General features: G+C 44.3%; 1 protein-coding gene across 1 annotated transcript; it reads right to left on the bottom strand.

The window, feature by feature from the left end:
- Nucleotides 1-627: 627 nt before the first annotated feature.
- Nucleotides 628-21,687, bottom strand: oscp1b (organic solute carrier partner 1b). Its single transcript, XM_080005362.1, has 10 exons — nt 21,561-21,687; nt 14,890-15,044; nt 14,353-14,520; nt 13,409-13,489; nt 12,157-12,260; nt 11,588-11,716; nt 10,118-10,187; nt 7,953-8,107; nt 7,531-7,594; nt 628-1,652 (listed from the first exon to the last, which is right to left on the bottom strand). The coding sequence occupies exons 1-10, from the start codon at nt 21,670-21,672 to the stop codon at nt 1,524-1,526; spliced, it is 1,167 nt and encodes a 388-aa protein (XP_079861488.1). The 5' UTR covers nt 21,673-21,687; the 3' UTR covers nt 628-1,523.
- Nucleotides 21,688-21,931: the final 244 nt, after the last annotated feature.

Here is a 21,931-nt window from a genome sequence, read left to right as displayed (position 1 = left end):
ACTAATAAACTATTCAAGTCCTGAGCTGATATTTGTAATTTATAATAAATTATATAGTATAATAGATAAACAATAAAAACATACAATAATGATGAATACATACTAATAAATGCATGCATGTCATTAATAAGAATGAACTATAACCAACGGGCTGTAGAAAGTGATTCCTTCTCAGTGCGCTTCCACAATGTAAGCCCCATGGCGCCCCCTCGCGGCGAGTCTCCTAAACAACAACAACACCATGTAGAACACTGACGTCACCGGCAAACAGTCTGGAAGTACTCCGGCCTTTTCCTTCAGTATACAAATAGTATACAAATACCCACAAAACAACTTGAGTGAAAGTAAAGGTACAACATTGACATTTCTAATACAGTAAAAGTATTTGCTCTCAAATGTATTTCATGTACTAAAAGTGCTTGCCCCATCCAGTGTCCTGATGTAAGCGTATAAGACTCATAAATATATTCAGTATCACAATGGATAATCAGACAGAGAACACGGTCTGATTATGGCCTCCTGTTTTTGCAAAAGTAAAGTATGAGTAAGCATGGTACGATGCCCTTCTTTACTTATATAATACATATAATAATATTGCATAAAGAAGATGGATCAATGAGGGTTCAATTACATTTATTCAATGTTTTACAAAAATGGGACGATCTTCATCCAACAAACAATGCTACAACCCAAATACATATTCATCCATACAGTCATTAAATAAGTATTCTATAATTATATTTACATTTCAGACAACGGGGACAGCCTGACAGTTTCAAACCACTTTTCTTTGTTTCTGTGGCGAGATGACGGGATGATTCTCTCAAATTAAATTTCAGAGGATTCACAACAGGAAGTGCTCTTGAGATCCTCCAGCCAGAGCCCCTTCCTCCGATTAAAGAAGGTACGGTGGAGTCTGCACGTTCACCACACCCTCACCACTTCCATCAGATCTTACAGTTCTGTATTGATCCCCCGTAAGGGAAATTCAAGAATTTTGAGCAAACTAATTTTTTCTTTTAATGAAATCCTCAATGTTTTCTAGGTTCAATTTGCCAACTGTCCAGTTGTCCACACTAGGATCACTGCCACTAGTTAGTAAAATGCTACTTCAGGTTTACTCTGTGGATACATGTTATAGTTTTTACTTTTCTCTTTCTTGACTTGCACTGTTTGTTCTGTATTATCTTATCTTAGAGTAACTTGGAAAGATCACATTGATAAGGGCGATGTTTTTCTAACACACAACACACCACTCACACCCCTACGTCCGGATCGTCTCAAAGTCTAGTTTCAACCCAAAACCTGCTGAGATCGTATCCCCTGACTCCTCGGATCTTCTCCCTCCGACCCCCTCCCGCATGAGGTGTCCGGCTCGGACTCGTTGTCGCCCGGCGGGCGGGGCCGTCTTCCAGCTCCGATGTGTCCCCGCAGGAAGGTTCACCAGCACACACTGTGTCTAATCCACCCAGACCATCCAGACCTGGACCACCCAGACCTGGACCACCCAGACCTGGACCGCCTCACAGGCCATCCATCAGGGCCAGGAGGTCTTCTCCCTTGTTGCTGGCGCTGGGCGGCGGCAGCGGCAGCTCGGCAGCCTCCGTGAACTCCCCCATGATCTTGGCGAGCACAGCGTTGGCCTCCTGGTCCTGGAACGCAACGTTAATCCACCAATTATAGCAGCGCATCTTAACATGGAACACATCAACAGGGAACACCTACGAGCAACACCTGAACAAGGAACACCTTAACGAGCAACACCTAAACAAGGAACACCTTAACGAGCAACACCTGAACAAGCAACACCTGAACGAGCAACACCTGAACGAGCAACACCTGAACGAGCAACACCTAAACAAGGAACACCTTAACGAGCAACACCTAAACAAGGAACACCTGAACGAGCAACACCTAAACAAGGAACACCTTAACGAGCAACACCTAAACAAGGAACACCTGAACGAGCAACACCTAAACAAGGAACACCTTAACGAGCAACACCTAAACAAGGAACACCTTAACGAGCAACACCTAAACAAGGAACACCTTAACGAGCAACACCTAAACAAGGAACACCTGAACGAGCAACACCTAAACAAGGAACACCTTAACGAGCAACACCTAAACAAGGAACACCTGAACGAGCAACACCTAAACAAGGAACACCTTAACGAGCAACACCTAAACAAGGAACACCTTAACGAGCAACACCTAAACAAGGAACACCTTAACGAGCAACACCTAAACAAGGAACACCTGAACGAGCAACACCTAAACAAGGAACACCTTAACGAGCAACACCTAAACAAGGAACACCTGAACGAGCAACACCTAAACAAGGAACACCTGAACGAGCAACACCTAAACAAGGAACACCTTAACGAGCAACACCTAAACAAGGAACACCTTAACGAGCAACACCTAAACAAGGAACACCTTAACGAGCAACACCCGGACGAGGAACACCTTAACGAGCAACACCTAAACAAGGAACACCTTAACGAGCAACACCTGAACGACCAACACCTGAACAAGGAACAGCTGAACAAGCAACACCTGAACGAGCAACACCTGAACAAGGAACACCTTAACGAGCAACACCTGAACAAGGAACACCTAAACAAGGAACACCTTAACGAGCAACACCTGAACGAGCAACACCTAAACAAGGAACACCTTAACGAGCAACACCTAAACAAGGAACACCTGAACGAGCAACACCTAAACAAGGAACACCTTAACGAGCAACACCTGAACAAGGAACACCTTAACGAGCAACACCTGAACAAGGAACAGCTGAACAAGCAACACCTGAACGAGCAACACCTAAACAAGGAACACCTTAACGAGCAACACCTGAACAAGGAACACCTTAACGAGCAACACCTGAACAAGGAACACCTTAACGAGCAACACCTGAACAAGGAACAGCTGAACAAGCAACACCTGAACGAGCAACACCTAAACAAGGAACACCTTAACGAGCAACACCTGAACAAGGAACACCTTAACGAGCAACACCCGGACGAGGAACACCTTAACGAGCAACACCTAAACAAGGAACACCTTAACGAGCAACACCTGAACGAGCAACACCTAAACAAGGAACACCTTAACGAGCAACACCTAAACAAGGAACACCTTAACGAGCAACACCTAAACAAGGAACACCTGAACGAGCAACACCTAAACAAGGAACACCTTAACGAGCAACACCTGAACAAGGAACACCTTAACGAGCAACACCTGAACAAGGAACAGCTGAACAAGCAACACCTGAACGAGCAACACCTAAACAAGGAACACCTTAACGAGCAACACCTAAACAAGGAACACCTTAACGAGCAACACCTGAACAAGCAACACCTGAACGAGCAACACCTGAACGAGCAACACCTGAACGAGCAACACCTAAACAAGGAACACCTTAACGAGCAACACCTAAACAAGGAACACCTGAACGAGCAACACCTAAACAAGGAACACCTTAACGAGCAACACCTAAACAAGGAACACCTTAACGAGCAACACCTAAACAAGGAACACCTTAACGAGCAACACCTAAACAAGGAACACCTGAACGAGCAACACCTAAACAAGGAACACCTTAACGAGCAACACCTAAACAAGGAACACCTGAACGAGCAACACCTAAACAAGGAACACCTTAACGAGCAACACCTAAACAAGGAACACCTTAACGAGCAACACCTAAACAAGGAACACCTTAACGAGCAACACCTAAACAAGGAACACCTGAACGAGCAACACCTAAACAAGGAACACCTTAACGAGCAACACCTAAACAAGGAACACCTGAACGAGCAACACCTAAACAAGGAACACCTGAACGAGCAACACCTAAACAAGGAACACCTTAACGAGCAACACCTAAACAAGGAACACCTTAACGAGCAACACCTAAACAAGGAACACCTTAACGAGCAACACCCGGACGAGGAACACCTTAACGAGCAACACCTAAACAAGGAACACCTTAACGAGCAACACCTGAACGACCAACACCTGAACAAGGAACAGCTGAACAAGCAACACCTGAACGAGCAACACCTAAACAAGGAACACCTGAACGAGCAACACCTGAACGACCAACACCTGAACAAGGAACAGCTGAACAAGCAACACCTGAACGAGCAACACCTGAACAAGGAACACCTGAACGACCAACACCTGAACAAGGAACAGCTGAACAAGCAACACCTGAACGAGCAACACCTGAACAAGGAACACCTTAACGAGCAACACCTGAACAAGGAACACCTAAACAAGGAACACCTTAACGAGCAACACCTGAACGAGCAACACCTAAACAAGGAACACCTTAACGAGCAACACCTAAACAAGGAACACCTGAACGAGCAACACCTAAACAAGGAACACCTTAACGAGCAACACCTGAACAAGGAACACCTTAACGAGCAACACCTGAACAAGGAACAGCTGAACAAGCAACACCTGAACGAGCAACACCTAAACAAGGAACACCTTAACGAGCAACACCTGAACAAGGAACACCTTAACGAGCAACACCTGAACAAGGAACACCTTAACGAGCAACACCTAAACAAGGAACACCTGAACGAGCAACACCTAAACAAGGAACACCTTAACGAGCAACACCTAAACAAGGAACACCTTAACGAGCAACACCTAAACAAGGAACACCTTAACGAGCAACACCCGGACGAGGAACACCTTAACGAGCAACACCTAAACAAGGAACACCTTAACGAGCAACACCTGAACGACCAACACCTGAACAAGGAACAGCTGAACAAGCAACACCTGAACGAGCAACACCTAAACAAGGAACACCTGAACGAGCAACACCTGAACGACCAACACCTGAACAAGGAACAGCTGAACAAGCAACACCTGAACGAGCAACACCTGAACAAGGAACACCTGAACGACCAACACCTGAACAAGGAACAGCTGAACAAGCAACACCTGAACGAGCAACACCTGAACAAGGAACACCTTAACGAGCAACACCTGAACAAGGAACACCTAAACAAGGAACACCTTAACGAGCAACACCTGAACGAGCAACACCTAAACAAGGAACACCTTAACGAGCAACACCTAAACAAGGAACACCTGAACGAGCAACACCTAAACAAGGAACACCTTAACGAGCAACACCTGAACAAGGAACACCTTAACGAGCAACACCTGAACAAGGAACAGCTGAACAAGCAACACCTGAACGAGCAACACCTAAACAAGGAACACCTTAACGAGCAACACCTGAACAAGGAACACCTTAACGAGCAACACCTGAACAAGGAACACCTTAACGAGCAACACCTGAACAAGGAACAGCTGAACAAGCAACACCTGAACGAGCAACACCTAAACAAGGAACACCTTAACGAGCAACACCTGAACAAGGAACACCTTAACGAGCAACACCCGGACGAGGAACACCTTAACGAGCAACACCTAAACAAGGAACACCTTAACGAGCAACACCTGAACGAGCAACACCTAAACAAGGAACACCTTAACGAGCAACACCTAAACAAGGAACACCTTAACGAGCAACACCTAAACAAGGAACACCTGAACGAGCAACACCTAAACAAGGAACACCTTAACGAGCAACACCTGAACAAGGAACACCTTAACGAGCAACACCTGAACAAGGAACAGCTGAACAAGCAACACCTGAACGAGCAACACCTAAACAAGGAACACCTTAACGAGCAACACCTAAACAAGGAACACCTTAACGAGCAACACCTGAACAAGGAACACCTTAACGAGCAACACCTGAACAAGGAACAGCTGAACAAGCAACACCTTAACGAGCAACACCTAAACAAGGAACACCTGAACGAGCAACACCTAAACAAGGAACACCTGAACGAGCAACACCTGAACGAGCAACACCTGAACAAGGAACACCTTAACGAGCAACACCTAAACAAGGAACACCTTAACGAGCAACACCTGAACAAGGAACACCTTAACGAGCAACACCTGAACAAGGAACACCTTAACGAGCAACACCTGAACAAGGAACAGCTGAACAAGCAACACCTGAACGAGCAACACCTAAACAAGGAACACCTAAACAAGGAACACCTAAACGAGCAACACCCGGACGAGGAACACATCAATGGAGAACAACGGGGAACGTCGTGTTAAGGGAGCAGAGTGATCTGCAGCCCTGGAGACATCACTTCTGGGTGATATCTAAGGGACAAGGTACAGCCAGACGGTCCAACCCTCCCCCTGCCCAGGTGAGCAGGTCTCACTCTGAAGGTTATTTAGCGACAATGACCCTGTGGCGACCTGTTCGCCTGCTGACTACACAGCTGCTTATTAAGTCCAAGAATACAGTGAGTTGTAGCATGTCTAGTTTTATAACTAGTATGTCTAGTTGTATAACTAGCATGTCTAGTTTTATAACTAGCATGTCTAGTTTTATAACTAGTATGTCTAGTTTTATAACTAGCATGTCTAGTTGTATAACTAGCATGTCTAGTTTTATAACTAGCATGTCTAGTTTTATAACTAGCATGTCTAGTTTTATAACTAGTATGTCTAGTTTTATAACTAGCATGTCTAGTTTTATAACTAGCATGTCTAGTTTTATAACTAGCATGTCTAGTTTTATAACTAGTATGTCTAGTTTTATAACTAGCATGTCTAGTTGTATAACTAGCATGTCTAGTTTTATAACTAGCATGTCTAGTTTTATAACTAGCATGTCTAGTTTTATAACTAGTATGTCTAGTTTTATAACTAGCATGTCTAGTTTTATAACTAGCATGTCTAGTTTTATAACTAGCATGTCTAGTCTATTTCTAGTTGTATAACTGGTATGTCTAATTGTATAACTAGCATGTCTAGTTTTATATCTAGTACGTCTAGTTTTATAACAAATTTGTCTAGTTTTATAACTAATATGTCTAGTTTTATAACTAGTATTTCTGGTTTTATAACTAATATGTCTAGTTTCACTAATATGTCTAGTTTTATAACTAATAACTGAGCACTGATTGCCCAATCAGAATCAAGGATTCCACACAGCCTACTTTCAGTTGCACATTGGAGGTTGTCGTAGCCATCTGAGTCAAATTGAAGCCGTGCACGAACTAATGTGACAGGTAGTGACTCAGTTTCCAGATCACAAAATGCTTCCAAAGGTGCAGATGGTTATCAGAGCCATGTTGGGCTGGTGGAAGTAACAGGTTTGTACAGAAACCAACCAGATGTGGATATGGATAAGGGGAAGTCTTGCGTCTTCTGACCTGAGGGAGCGCCACTGCGCCAGGTTGTGCTGCCCAGCTCTCAACGTTACTGCATGTTGTCATGATGCCTTCAGAGCATTTTAAAGCTCTACATTGACTTTTCATTTTTACATTTGTACCAATGAAGTTTTTAGCGTATGCCTTACAAAAGTGATTCAAAAGCAAAGTGCAACTGAATTGGTTTATAAATGGTTAAAAAGAAATAGCAAAAGTAAAAGTGTGATGACCAACTGATGACCTTTACCTTTGTTGCTTGGATGTTTATGACTCCATATGAAAGCTCGTCTGGTCTTGATATTAACGCCTCCCTGGGATAATTGAAAAGAAAAAAAAAAAAGCATAGAATCAGGTACATTTAAAAAATTATTAAATGGGACAAACTGAATCATCAAGAGCTGCAACAGGTCTTAGGCCTGCTTCGCATCGACACCGGCAAATGACCAGAACAAACCGGGAGTCCATTCATTTCTATGGAGACATTTTCATATTTGACATACACTACTCCAACCCAGAAGCCAAATATCCCGAACTTTTTGTGAGGAGTGTATTTCCTGATGCCAAACCACACGCAGTTCATCCGATGGTCACTAGGGGGAGTGTGGGGGCTGTCAGATGCGGATTCTGGGTTTTTAGAAAAATAGAAAAAACAAAAAAACTAGGAATTACTCTTCCTCCTCGTCGGTGGCGAACAGGTTAACCCTGAAGCCGCTGTCGGGGCCTCCGCCTGGGCCTCCGCCGGGCCCCTGCCGCTCCAGGCCACCCATCAGGCGGGCCAGCAGGTTCAGCTCCTCCTTGGCCAAAGGGTTGGGGGTGGTGTTCACCTGCAGCACAATGGGTGGAGGAAGGAGTGATGAAGAGAGGGATGGAGGAGAGGAAGAAGAGAAACCCTGAGGAGGGAGAGGATACCACTGAAATGCAGCTTCTTCTACTGTATAAAAAGTATAGCAGTACTTGTTCTTAAATAATTAAAATATTAAAAGTAAACATGACCCTTTCCCTGTTTGGGGGCCGATTACATACAGCAGGGGCCTCAAACCAGCGGTGTGAGACATTTGAATGCGGCCCCATCTTGTTAATAATATGTTGACAAATCTTATCCGCGATTTAAAGAAAAAAAAAAATCACAATGCTTAATGCTTTATCTACGCAATAATTACTGAGTGAAAAAGGAATAGAACTAAATAAATAAAATAGAACAAAATATTTGTCATTATAATGTGTCTATTTTTAACAGATTACTATTAGCACTATTCGGTATTTCATAAAAAATAAAATAATAATAAATATAGCTGCAGGCAGCAATACAGGGGGTCCAGCTTCCTCGTGTTGGGTGCGTTTTACAGTTTCCCAGGTTCTCTGAACCGCAGCACGATTTTCCGAGTTTAATTAAACACAGCATGGGCTCCACCCGGTCTGTCGCATCCTGGTTGCTCATCTCGTGGAGCAACCACTATGAGGTCTACACAACGCAATCCTCCTGTCTTTAAAACAGCCGTCCATGTTTGCTGTAAAGCAGAACTTCTCATTGTTAGAACTCACCGTGTTGTCTGGGGAAAAGAGCTGCCCTCTCAGTGACGGGTGGCCGCTTGCTGCCGTGTCGGACATGTCATTTATTTGTTGAGTTTTTTATTTGGGATCAAATTTTCAATTAGTTATGTTTCCATGAAATTCTTTGTGGTATTTCTGTGCGTAATTACTATTGCACAGCTTCTATTTTTCCGACGCCTCACTGGATCTTGAACGCATCACTCAGTCGCACATTTCAGTGGACGTGGTGACAAATTAAGGATGACTTTTTATTGCATTTTTCATTAATCCAGCCAAGTAATGTGGACCACAGATTAAAATATCAATCGAACAGATCTACTGACATCTACCAGGAAAGAAGCTATATATATATATATACACGTAAATCAATTGTTCGGTAACGCCAAACCACTACACTACACGACAATTGGACATTCTCAATCAGAATCTGTACATTTATAGTAAATAATATGATGACATCATAAAGCGTCTTACTGTAAATATCATCTCCTTAATTTTAGAACCAGACGTGCGATGTGTCAGTTAACCAGTTAAAGACCAACTGTATATTTTGGGTGAAAGTTGTTTGGTTATTCACTAATATCTGCACCATATGTGGATCGATTTAGATGAAATTTAAACCACGAGATCCTTGTAACATACCGGTTTAAACGACACCTCAACCGTGATCGTAGATTATAAAAAAGCAGGTGTTTCAGATAGTTTTAGCAAGGGTTGGACATACTTCGTCATCAAATGCATTTTCTCAACTCCGTAATATCGATCTTAATTTGGCCGGTTTTTCGCTCATTTCTGCTCATGTGGATCGATTTGGATGAAACTTCAACCACGAGGTGTTTGAGACAGCACCGTTCAAACTAGACGAAAACCGTGTTTGTGTGTTATGCCGAAGTTGGTCTTCCAGATAGTTTGAGGCTTCAAAATTCCAATAATTTTCACTTGAACAATAACAATAGGGCTCCAGCACCTATCGGCTGGACCCCTAATAATAATAATAATAATAATAATAATAATAATAATGCCGGACATTTTGTTTTCCCCTTGATGTTCAACGGCATGTTAAACTGACAACACTTCTTCTTTGTTCCATCTTTTCTGAATGGGTCATTTTAATAAGGAGATTGAAGGAAAAAAAGGCAGTTTTTTGTCTCTTGGTTATGTCCAAGGTTCATTTTGTTTAATAAAAGGGTATGAACGCCACAGCAGTGCATGTGATGGTGAGCGGAGGGCCGTGAGAGGCCCTCAGACCAGAGGTTTGTCCACAGTGAGGCCCTCCTCCTCACCTTGATGTGCTGAGCGGAGTTCTTGGAGGCTCCTGACATGTGGGTCTCCACTGGACGACTCACACTGTACCTGGAAGATGGATCAGAACATTTTATCTGGTTGGGTTTTGATGAAATATGGCACATTGATGGATATACTGGACCAGTGGGACCATGCGTTTGAGGTCAAAGTCGCATATTGACTTCTCGCCGACTGAGATTTCCCACGATTTTGACGAAACAAACCAAACACGCCTGCATTAATAAATAAATGCGACAAAAATGATAAAGCACTTTGTCGCAGATTGTTATTTTCTTAATGCATTGAAATTAGTTTTGCAAAGTTTCACTTTATGTGATATTTGAATGTTTGAAAGCTGCTTTCAACTGTTCCAGTTTAATTTAAAGAGTCGCTTAATAAAAGGAAGCAGCATTATTGTACCAGTCTTATTGTGGGCTTCGTATGATTGATTATTTTTTAGGTGGCGTGGTGTGGGGATGGTGGGGTTTGAGCAGCCACACCTGTCCTGGGTCTAAGTAATTGGGCCCAGGACCAGTGTGGCTGTATGCCTGTTGCTCGTTAGACTAATCAACGAGCAGCGGGTAAAAACCCATCCTCACGCACACAGGAGTGGAGCCCTTGTCATGACATGTTGTACATCTGCTCCAGGCTTGTTCCACCTAGCCTACTCACTACAATAAACTGGTATGTCTGCAACCCCGTTGTCTGTGTCTGTTCTTGAGGGCCCTGAAAACGCCCCTCTCGAGTGGCCTGTGGATCTGCCACAGGTTGCCATCATAAGCAAAGCAGCAACAGCTTAGTTGTTGTTGTTTGAGACAAAAAAATTGGATTAGGAATCGGTGCTCAACACTTAAAGCGGAGGTACTAAGTGGAGGTACACATAAAAATAAGTCAACGTTTTTGACCAAAAAGACGGGTTCAGAACAAGATAAGGACAACACGACGCAGTGATCTGGGTCTGACGGGTTCTCAGTGCAAGCCCCCGAGGTGAACTATGGCTTTTGTCTTTTCTCGCTGTGAGAGCTCCGCTTGTCGCGATCGGTCCAAATGCCGTCATGGCAGGGGACGGACTTCAACCTCACCTTCAGGGTCATTCAGTCCTCCTCCTTTTCTGGGTCAACAAGCTTGTTTTTTTCCCGGAGCCACAACATTTGAAGCCTGTTTTACTGTCAATAAATTAAATTGTGTGAAACATTTTTTAAGTTTGATTTCACAATTTTTTATTATTTTTTTTCCATCTTTATGTAATGCAAAGAGACTCCATGCTGTCATGTTGGTGCGTCTTTCACTTGCGAGTTCTTTTTGAGCATTCTGCTGACGGTGTTCTGGGATGTTCTCACGTAGTTCTCGCGTCTTTTTAAGTGGAACTCCTGCTCTACGGTTGTGGTATCGGTACCAGATCAGAAATCAAAAAGCTGTGTCGTCCCATCCCTAATATCATCATTCTCACATGTTGTCAATAGTCTCACATGTTGGTTCCGAGCTTGACGACACGGTCTCCAAACATCTCGAAGGATCCCTCCCGGAGTGCAGCGCTGTAGCTGCCTCCGGTCTGGAACTGCAGCCGGGCCTGCTCCTCCCCACAGCAGCTGAACATCCTGGACACACGAGAATAACAGCTTTATCATCATTATTATTATTATTATCATTATTATTAATTGTTGTAAAATGGGATCACTTTACTCTGATTTACTATTACTCACATATAAAATGTATTGTGATTTGATTTAAATGTACTCGGGTGAACGTCGGCTGACTTATGAAAGGTTTGTCTCTTTTCTGCTGATTTGTTCCATTTGCCCAACTCAGGACGCTCCAACCTCCTGAGTCATATAGATTTGTTCGGGAAGAACTGCTCATTTATGAGGCATGCATCAGTATTTTTTTGTGTTATGTTCCATTCCAGAGAGAGAGAGAGAGAGAGAGGGGAAGAGACTGAGGGAGGGAGAAAAATCAACAATCTCACGAGTATGTGAATGTGTGTGTGTGTGTGTGTGTGTGTGTGTGTGTGTGTGTGTGCATGTGTGTATGTGTGTACCTGATGAGGCCGGGGCTCTGGGTCCCGTGGGGAATGGGTCCAGAGGTTGGGAGGACAAAGCGTCCGTTGGAGTTCTGAACTTTGTCTTTCAGGAAGATGGACACCTGGAGGCAGACACAATTATTAATTATGACTATTAGGCAGTTTATTATATAACAGTTATTCTGTCTTAAAGGCATATAGTTGCTTTTAAAAGAATTTTCTTATTTTTATATATTTACTCTGTGTTAAAGGCAGATATTTGCATTAAATTGTATTTTTATTTCTGTTACAACTCAACATCATTGTAAATGATTCTTCCTCAATGGTTTATCAAGATGACATAAATGTGTTGAATAGATTTGTTGAAATAATAAATACATAACTCATAGCAGCCTCAACTTCAGATTTGGAAGAATATGTCATTAAATTGTGATTTTGGTTTGGTTGTGACGGCGTCATGTCAAGTGTTACCATCTTTAACGCTAAAAGGTGTATTATATCTAATGTCAGCTTCATTGTACATCTCCATTTCTATCTTAAAGTGCCAATCTCTAAATTTTCATTTAAATAAATGTTAAGTCATTATCGCCGAACGAGGTAACACAAAAGTGATTGAGCCAATGGCCCCCTGGTGAGAGTATTAAGAACCGGGTGTCTGTAAGGGCCTTTCCCACAACGCATGGTTTTCATGTGTACTAGAGACCTCATGTGCCATGGAGGCATGGCCCTGGTGCTAAGTACCAACTGACTGACATCACACAGGTGATACTGTTTGGATCTCTGGGAAATAAGGTCCAAAAACACACCTGCAATACCCGCTTCGCACCAAGGATGCAGCCAAAAACAACGAAACGTAAATCTTTGAGGTTTACACTTTAAATTCAATTCCCTTTTCATTTTATATTTGGACATTACCTTTTATTTGTGTAGGTCTTTTTCATTGGTTTCATTTTCTTTTTAATTGTTTTTTGTTATTTTTATGTTTTATCTGTTGTTTATCATTACGTTAAGTACATTGTCATATATTTTGCATTTTTCCAGATACTGTCTTTTTCTTTTGTAATATTTTTATTTTATTGCTTTATTATTATTTTGGTACTGTTTTGATGTGAGCTGTTGGGACTACTGAAATTGTCCTCTGAGGATGAATAAAGTATGCATTCATCCATCTCTCAATCCATCCATCTCTCCATCCATCCATCATATCTATCTAATTGAGGAAAGTCAGCTCCCTGTATTCTGGCTGAATGCTGCTCAGCGTGGTGCCCACCCTGATGTGCATGTCCTGGAAGAAGACGAGCAGAGTCTGTCTGATCAGCTGGAACTCTCCGCTGGACAGGGGAGTGTAGATCTGAACAGGAAGTTAGGAAAGAATGAAAACAACATTCTGATTGTAAAATGCAAACGATAACGTAAGTCTAGGTTTACAACGTTCACCAGGACATGGCAGGATGTGCGTGTATGACGGTTCCACCTTAACCAAAGAGCATTTCACAATTTCCTCTTTGAGGAAACTCTGGTCTTTTTTAACCTCAACCTTATTCTTCAATCGTTGGGAGTCAACCTGAGATTCTCTCAATTCTCTCAATTTCACAGATTCTGACGCTACTCACTCGACTCTCAGTGATGGAAAAATAAGGTTGAGGCTAAAAATGACCAAAGTTTTCCCTCAATAATAATAACTTTATTTTTATAGCACTTATCAAAAGTAAGATTATAAAGTACCCCACAGATTCAAAAGACAGTTAAAATTGTGTGAAATAAATATATAAGAAATAAAATGCAGCCAGCACCATTTTTGAAAATTCCTTGTTAACTAATAATTAGTTATTAAACAAGGTCCTCCTACCTCTATCAGCTGCCTCGAGGTCATTGCACCTATCAGCTGCCTGTAGGTCTCATAACTCTTATGAGCTGCCTGTAAGTCCCTCTAGCTGCTTGTAGGTCTCGTACCTCTATGAGCTCTGTAGGTCTCATACTTCTATCCTGTAGGTCTAGCACCTCTATCCTATCAGCATGTATGTCTCAAACATACCTCATACCTCGATCAGCTGCCTGTAGGTCTCGTACCTCTATGAGCTCTGTAGGTCTCATACTTCTATCCTGTAGGTGTCGTACCTCTATCCTGTAGGTGTCGTACCGCTATCCTGTAGGTCTCGAACCTCTATGAGCTACCTGTAGATCTCATACATCAGCTGCCTGTCGATCTCATACCTCTATCATCTGCCTGTAAGTCTCGTCCACCTGGCTGAGGATGCTCGGCGTGTCCTTCACAAAGTCCTTGATGGCGTCCATATGGTTGAAGGACACCAGCAGGATGTCTCTAGGTCGGGGGCAGAGCAGCACCTGGTACTTGAAGGCCATGGTCATCAGGTCATAGAGCTGCGAGGAGTGACACAAGTCAAGTCCAGTTCAGGAGAATGAACAATAACAATTTGGACCTTGTCGGTAGGGCTGTCATGATCATGAAATTTTAGTTGACAATTAATTGTCTTTTAGCTGCAAGTGACAATTTGTCTGTATATTTCATACCACTTTCATGTCTCATAGTATAAGCTCATAATAGCATATTGCTACATGTCTACCTATTGCAGAAGAGCGTTCTATTGACATTGAACATCGGAACATAAAAATTCAGGTAGGTATTTGTTTCAACCCAACTGCACCCAGACACACCCAATTCAATTCGTTTATTCCTCTCAATCGTTTAAAATTCCCCAGAAATTTGGACAAAAGACATATGATACGTGCCTTGTCCATGCTGGCCTGGTTGAGCCTCATGATGGAGGCGTGCGCCAGGCGGTCAAACACGGTGCGCAGGGCCTTCTTGGAGTAGAGCTCCTGCGGCTTGAACAGCTCCTCCAGGAACTTCTTGTTGAACATGGTGGTGACGATGTCGTTCATCACTACGGCAACACAGTACGAGCGCCGACAGGAGGTGGAAACAAAGGGTTAACAGAGGAAACATAGCAGTCCTAAATGTGATGCTGAGCGTTCTACGCTTGGTGAGAAGCTTCCTACAGCAGCCCCAGTACAGTAGATCCTGACGTTCACCTTCAGTTTGAGCCTGCATCATTAGTTTGCTCTTATTGTGTTTTTATAAGCACATGATTCCTTTTTAAGTCTGTGTGTTGGACAGTTTGTCTCCGGGGAAAAAAAGGCAAAAGGTCGTAGCTATGTTAGTTATTTCATTTGGACTGATTCTATAAAATGATCAACATCTCTTTTGCTCTTGTGTAAATATTTACGTAATATGACACAGATATAACTAATTATTACCCAGCCCTGTTGAATACTCTTCCGATTTTTCAATGGCAGCAGTCAGTTATTTCTGAATACTTCCGGCTACATGTTGACACTTCCAGTGGCGCCTTCTTGTGATGCTACATAGAAACTACAATATAAGACGGATGAATGTAAAGTTTAAAGTATTATGAAAAACTCAACTTCTCAGTGCTTGTTCGCATGCATTAAGGTCTCTGATGGACCTTCTAACATACAACTGTGAAATAAGACACCTCAGCCCCTACCTACATCACAAAGGGCTTCAGTAGAATTAGAACCGCTCTCCATCAGAGTAACTCCACCCACGGCTGTAGAATAACAAGAACCGCTGGGCACTAATCTGTAGTTTTCACAGACCAGCACAAATCTTTTAAATGGAAGAGGAGTTAATACCAACTGTCGCTAAAGGAACTGCAGATGATGGCAAGTATTTAAAAAAGGTTTCCTTCTAAAATAAATAATAAGTATGCGGTAGATCCACTGCGCATTTCTCCAAACAAAACCAATAAAATTAGTGTGTTTTATCTTGTTTTATTTTCCGAATATGCAAAATATGATATGGGTCATCGCACCTGGCCCACCTTTACAGGTACCCTGCCCTGCCCCATCTGTGGGCCAGTGGCATCGCTCTCTCCTCTCATTCTTCCCTCTTTTAAGGCACTAGCGGGACAATGCCTAGTAGGGGGGTCCTCCAGCATTGTTTCCTCCCTGAGCCAGGTCTGGACTTCGCCGCATACCTGAGCAAGAGATTGGTGGCTACAGCAGGTCATCAGATGGGCACCCCCCTTCACTGGTGTTTCATCATTTTAAGCCCATGACACCTCGGGAGGGCTCAACAACAGATCCAGCATCCTGGATCAACCCCTGCTGACCACCACCCGCCTCTGCCGTCGTTAATTCTTCCCGAGGTTGCCTCCGCCATCGCACCTCCCACTGTATCCAAATCCATCGGGATGCCGTTTCCGCCTGTTTGGTGACGTTGCTACTAGCCGCTTCCTGGACAGACCTTCCATCCCCAGCAGTCCAAGGGTTCCCTAGAGTGACTATCCGGCAAAGCCCCTGCAGCCGACCTCCACAGGCAGATTCCAGGCCTTCCATCCGTTTTGCTGGCTCTTGAGGATAAGGGCTTGGTATTTCTTGAGCTTGCGCCCATGTGCCCCTCCTCCATCCTCTCTTCCCACGGTACTGTTAGCTCTATGAGCATCATCTGTTTGATATCTCTAGACCAGACGACAATGTCTAGTCTGAGGCTTGTGTGGGCTATCGCCTCTGGGGATTTTAGCTGCTTCTTCAGGTCAGGTCATCTCCCTCCTTGCTTAAGCCAGCATGCCTTTGCCCTTTTGCAGCGCTTTCTCCTGACCTGACGAAGAGGATTAAGTTAGGCCCGGTAGAAAATTGCGTTGTCTTCTTCCTTGCCTGCTCCATGCCAACCGCCAACTGAGCCAGGATCTTGTCATGTCGCCACCTGAATTTCCCATCTGCCAAGCTTGACTGACATGATGAGAGGACGTGCTCCAGGTTAGCTGATTTTCCACATAGCATGCACTTGGGGTTCTCCGCTAATCCCCATGTGTGGAGGTTTGATAGAATAGGCAGGACATCATAAACAGAACACATCAGGAACTTTATTCGGTGTCCTTCCATGCTCCAGATGTACTGCCAGGTCAGGGCCCTCTCTCGCATGCCCTCCCACTTTGTCCAGCTGCCCTGTTTCTTCATGGCTACAGCCTTGACATGCCGAATCTCCTCCTCTGTCTTGCGGACCTCCTCCTGCACCAAGCTGCGGCACTTCTTTGAGTCAGCATTGTTCCAGCTCATTCTGGTGGAGCAACCCAGTCCCAGCCTGCCCTGGGCTACTGTCCCCACGATATCTGCCTGGTGCAGTCGACCCTCTGCCTCCATCAGTGCTCTGCTAGCTGACCACTTGTGGCCTGTCCTGACCACAATGCCTGCCTGCCGTACTCTCTCGTCTTTGCTGTCTCGCAGCATCATGGCCTGACGTGTCTTTGTCACCTTATACTCCTCGACCACTGATGTCACAGGCTGCTGCGGCTTGCCGGCTGTGCTGTACAGTCCAATGGGGCAAAAGCTTCTAGGGACGCCCAGCCATCTCCTCAGATAGGTGTTTATCTTCCTTTCCAGCCCATCGATGGTGGATTCAGGTACCTCATTGACTAGCAGAGGCCAGAGAAGTCTAGGGAGGACCCCATGCTGGTAACCCCAGGCTTTATACTTGCCAGGTAGGCCGCTCTTTTCCAGTGATGTCATCCAGGTGTCTGTTTGGATAAGCATCTCACTCACACTCTGCCTATCTTTGAGGTCTGCTCTGTACCACTTCCCCAAGCTTTTCACTGGTTTCTCTTGGATCGTTGGGATGATGCTATCTTTGATCTTGAAGCGGAACCGGTTCGGATTTGAATGTCATCCTTGCCCACTCAGTGAGCGCGACCAAGGCCTCCAAGATCCATCTACCTTCAGGTAATGATTTCGCCGTGATGATGAGGTCATCCATGAACTCTTGTACCTGTTGGATGCCGGTCGCCAGCACCGCACCCGGGCGCAACTTCTCTGCTGACTTGACAAGAAGGTTCAACGTTGCGGAAAACAGGATCACTAAAATCATGCAGCCAGTGACAATGCCCACTTTCAGTCTCTGCCAGTCAGTGGTAAAGTCTCCGCAGGCGAAACGCATTTTAAAACTTGTCGAGGTAGTACTGCAAGTGCTTCTGGAATCGCTCTGGGACATGGTAGGTCTTCAGCATCAGTTCCACTAGCTTGTGGGGTATCGTCCCGTAGGCATTTGTTAGATCCAGCCACAGGACTGCCAGGTCACCACGGTTGCTCTTTGCGTCTTCAGTGATCTTGGTGATCACGCTGGTATGCTCAAGACAGCTCGGCACCCCTGTAACTCCACCCTTCTGGACTGACGTGTCCATGTACCCCTCTTCGCCAGTATCCCAAGGAAGATCTTGCCTTCAATGTTGAGAAGTGAGATAGAACAAAATTGCTTGATCCCTATCGAGTTTTCTTCCTTAGGAATGACGCATTCCTCCACAACAAACCAGTCGTCAGCAAGGAGGCCCTTCCTCCATGCCACTCTCAGTTACTTCAAGAGCCGTTTCCTGAACCTTTCACAGTACTTATACACCTTGTAGGGGGTGCTTTTTGGCCCTGGGGCAGATTTTGCTCTGGCCTTCTTGAGAAAGGTGTTCACTTCCTGCCAGCTTGGTTCCTCAACTCTGAAAGGGATAGTTGGTTCTGCTGGTTTTATGACCTTCTCTATCTCTTCCAAGCTGTCCTCTCTTCTGGGATCACGGTGGACCTGACGGAGGTGCTCTTCCAACTCCTCCTTTGTTGCTTTCAGCTCCCCTGATCTTTTGTCACCCAGAAGTCTTGACAGGTATTTGAATGGGTTCTTGATGAAGCCTGTCCTTTCCTTCATCCGTTGCTTCCTGTTCCTGCAGTGACATTCAGCTCTTCGCAAGGTCTTGATGCGCTCCCTCAGGTTGTCTCTGATCTATGTCAGTGCTGGTCTCTCCTCGATGCTTCATGAAATGCCCTCCTCAGCCTCTGCAGATCCCCCCTAAGGATTTCTATGGTCTTCAAGCGTCTGTTTTCCTTGGGCTGGGTGTTTGTTCTTGCTCTCTGCTCTTCATTTCCAAAGCGATCAGCACCTATACTCCAGATGATCTACGCCATGGCCTTGAGCTTCTTTCCCCCTTCTCCTGCCAATGCTGTTTCCAGCACCTGGTCCACATTGTTATCAAACATCTCCCACTCCTTCCTTGCTCGTGCAGATGGCCAGTTCACTCGTTCTTTCCGGACATCTCTCATGCCAGTGTTCTGTCCAGGTTGTCTAGTGTCCTGAGTGCCTTGTGTCCGCTAATACATCAGCAATGCTTTTCCTGTTCCCCTCTTTGTCATGTGCATGGAGATTCCAGGGGCTGTGGTTTGCCTCCTGCCCTGGCCTCTCCTCTGTCTCACCAGGTTGCCCTGTGCATTGTGTATTACGTTCAGGGTGGCAAGCACTTGATCCTTGACTGATGTATTTTTAGACCCCTCTCATTTTTACAGATCTTCCCACATCTGCAGACCCGGGATAAATCGCTTAGCTGTTCCGTAGTCACTTTTCTGTCATGGGTGGTCATAACAGTGGTCTGTCCTGTAGGTCGATCATCTTCCCCAGCTCTCGCCCGACATTTATACAACACAAAAAATCCCTGCGTGCGATGTCCTGGTATGGGGTCCACCACAAAGCAACGAAAGCCAGAACAAACTTTTAAATGAGGCCTTGTAGATGTAATATGGGTGAAGATTTAGCAACTGGGGTGATTATTTCTCACCTCAAATTTGTTCAGAAACAGATTTTGGCGAACTGATAAAATGAAATCAGTGAAAGTTGCGGACAAAATACAATGGAACCAAGGTAGGAAGTCAGCCAACCCCATTGGCTCACAGAACTAGGGGCCTCAGGAGGATAAACAGGAAACAGGACCCACTGAAACAGAGCGTTCTGGAACAGGATGGGTTTGAGGCATGTCAGAATGTCTAGAATGCATTATCTGAGTGGTATTCTCAGAAAAAAGCTCCAAACACATGTTTTGGGGACCTTAGAGACCTATATCAATTTGTTTAATATGAGCATAATGATCCCCTTTAACATTATTAACAGTAAATACATTTAGAAGTTTTCTTTTGTCGGTTAATAGTTGGCTACATTGTTGTGACTATTTTTCTCAAGGGAAGCTAAAAAAGCAAAAGCTTTGCTGTCGTTGAGCATGCCGCCACGCTAGGCTTACTAGTTATAAGACTATTTTGAATCCATATTCCATCTCAATGTGTTCTTTTATTTAGCAAGTAGCCGTGTAATAAGAGGTATAATGTGCAGCCAGACGGTTATTACTCCCAAATAACCCCCTTCAGAATGACAAGACCTAATCACCCTGTCCAGGGTTATTTTGCGATAATGAGCATCGAGCTGCACCATTATGCCTTACACAATGCATTTTACTCACAAAATAAAACAACCAATTCATTTGGTGGGGGGAAAACTCATTATTTGAAGGTGAAAAACCCAATTTATTTTCAAAGGATTCAGTAAAATGCTGAGCAGCAGCGTCAGCGCTAAAAAGCAGGGTTTGAGCAACGATCAGAGCAGCAGATGTGGATCAAAGATAAAGGTCTTTATCTGATCATCATGCGGTCGCCACATTCGGCAGGAACCTGGTTTCCTGCCAAGCCTGAAGCAGCCGAGAGAACTACGGATTCGCAATCGCACGATAACAAGCCACGCTGGTTCGGAATACCTCTCCTCCTGCCTGTCTCTATCCAGTCCGACTCGGTGGAGGCTTCATGAATCAAAAGGGAGAGAAACACGTGTGATGAAGACGAACCACAGCTCTGTCTCACGTTACAAAACTGAAACCAACAATCGGCTTGAATGACGTGTGACCTTCCGAATTACTCATCGATACGTTTACCATGTGGAACGGTGGTTTCATTCAGGGAGATCTGTGTTCATCAAATAAAGGAAACACTTCTAATAAGTGTTTTAAACTCACACTTTCTGGACATTGCTCATATTGCATTGTAGATAATAAGCATTGTATGATTTGATGCTCCTTGTAGAGGAAGTTGTTGAGGTATATATATCAATTTAGTTTTTTTTCCATTGTGACGTTTGGATTTCCCTCTGGGGATGAAGAAAGTCTTATCTTCATTTATTTTATCTCACTTGTGAACAAATCTCCCACATCCGACTTTACCAAAACCAAGAGTTATTTTTAGGATATTTCCGGGGTTTAGTTTGCATGTGACAAAAAACAACAACTTTGAAGCTGAATTTGAGCTGAAGATTGAGCAAAGCATCCCACAATGCACTGCGCCTCTCCCTGGATTGCATAAACCAGGCCACTGCAATAACATGCTAATTCAATAAGTGTACAGATGAGATAAGACTTAGAGACTTACAGAATACATATAATATATAAATGAATAAAATATGATATTTATTGTATTACATATAATACAAATGTAAATGTATATGAAATGAATTGGCCACGGAGCGAGCCCACCCGGCTAACACCACAGTGTAACAGGTTAGCCTTGGATGCTAAGCTACATGCTAAGCTAACTACCTTTCTTGGCTTTGTCGGCGGGAATGTTCTGAGCTCGGAGCCGCTGGTCCAGAATGTACAACATCTCTCCGCCGAGATTGATGAAGAGCAGCGGCAGCGTGCGCGACGACATGACGGCGGACTGCTGGGCGATCCGCCCCGGGGTCAGGTCGCTGTCGCCCGGCCGAGCTGGCTGCGTCGGGACGCTTCCCCTGGTTGCCAGGCCACGGAGGAATCAGCCAATCGGAGTGCGCCGTGCGGTGGCGTCACGGAGAGAGGGGCGGGGTTAAAGCGGCGCTGCGGTGGTTGCCAGGCGACGGAGGAATCGTTAATTGTACCTTTTTTTCACACAAAAAGTGAAAGAAATTAATGACATTTCAAACAAATAAAGC

This window comes from Zeus faber, assembly GCF_960531495.2.
Source record: "Zeus faber genome assembly, chromosome: 8".
In the NCBI taxonomy this organism is placed as follows: domain Eukaryota; kingdom Metazoa; phylum Chordata; class Actinopteri; order Zeiformes; family Zeidae; genus Zeus; species Zeus faber.
The sequence above is the reverse complement of the archived record's forward strand: the minus strand, read 5'-3'. Positions and strand labels throughout refer to the sequence as shown.

What these genes read in the sequence shown, in the direction of transcription:
- oscp1b (XM_080005362.1), bottom strand. Translation starts at nt 21,672, where the DNA reads ATGTCGTCGCGCACGCTGCCGCTGCTCTTCATCAATCTCGGCGGAGAG. An exon ending in ACCAGGCCAGCATGGACAAG is followed by an intron (nt 14,521 to 14,889) that starts GCACGTATCATA and finishes CACTCCTCGCAG; the next exon opens with CTCTATGACCTGATGACCAT. An exon ending in CAGAGCCCCGGCCTCATCAG is followed by an intron (nt 11,717 to 12,156) that starts GTACACACATAC and finishes TCGTGTGTCCAG; the next exon opens with GATGTTCAGCTGCTGTGGGG.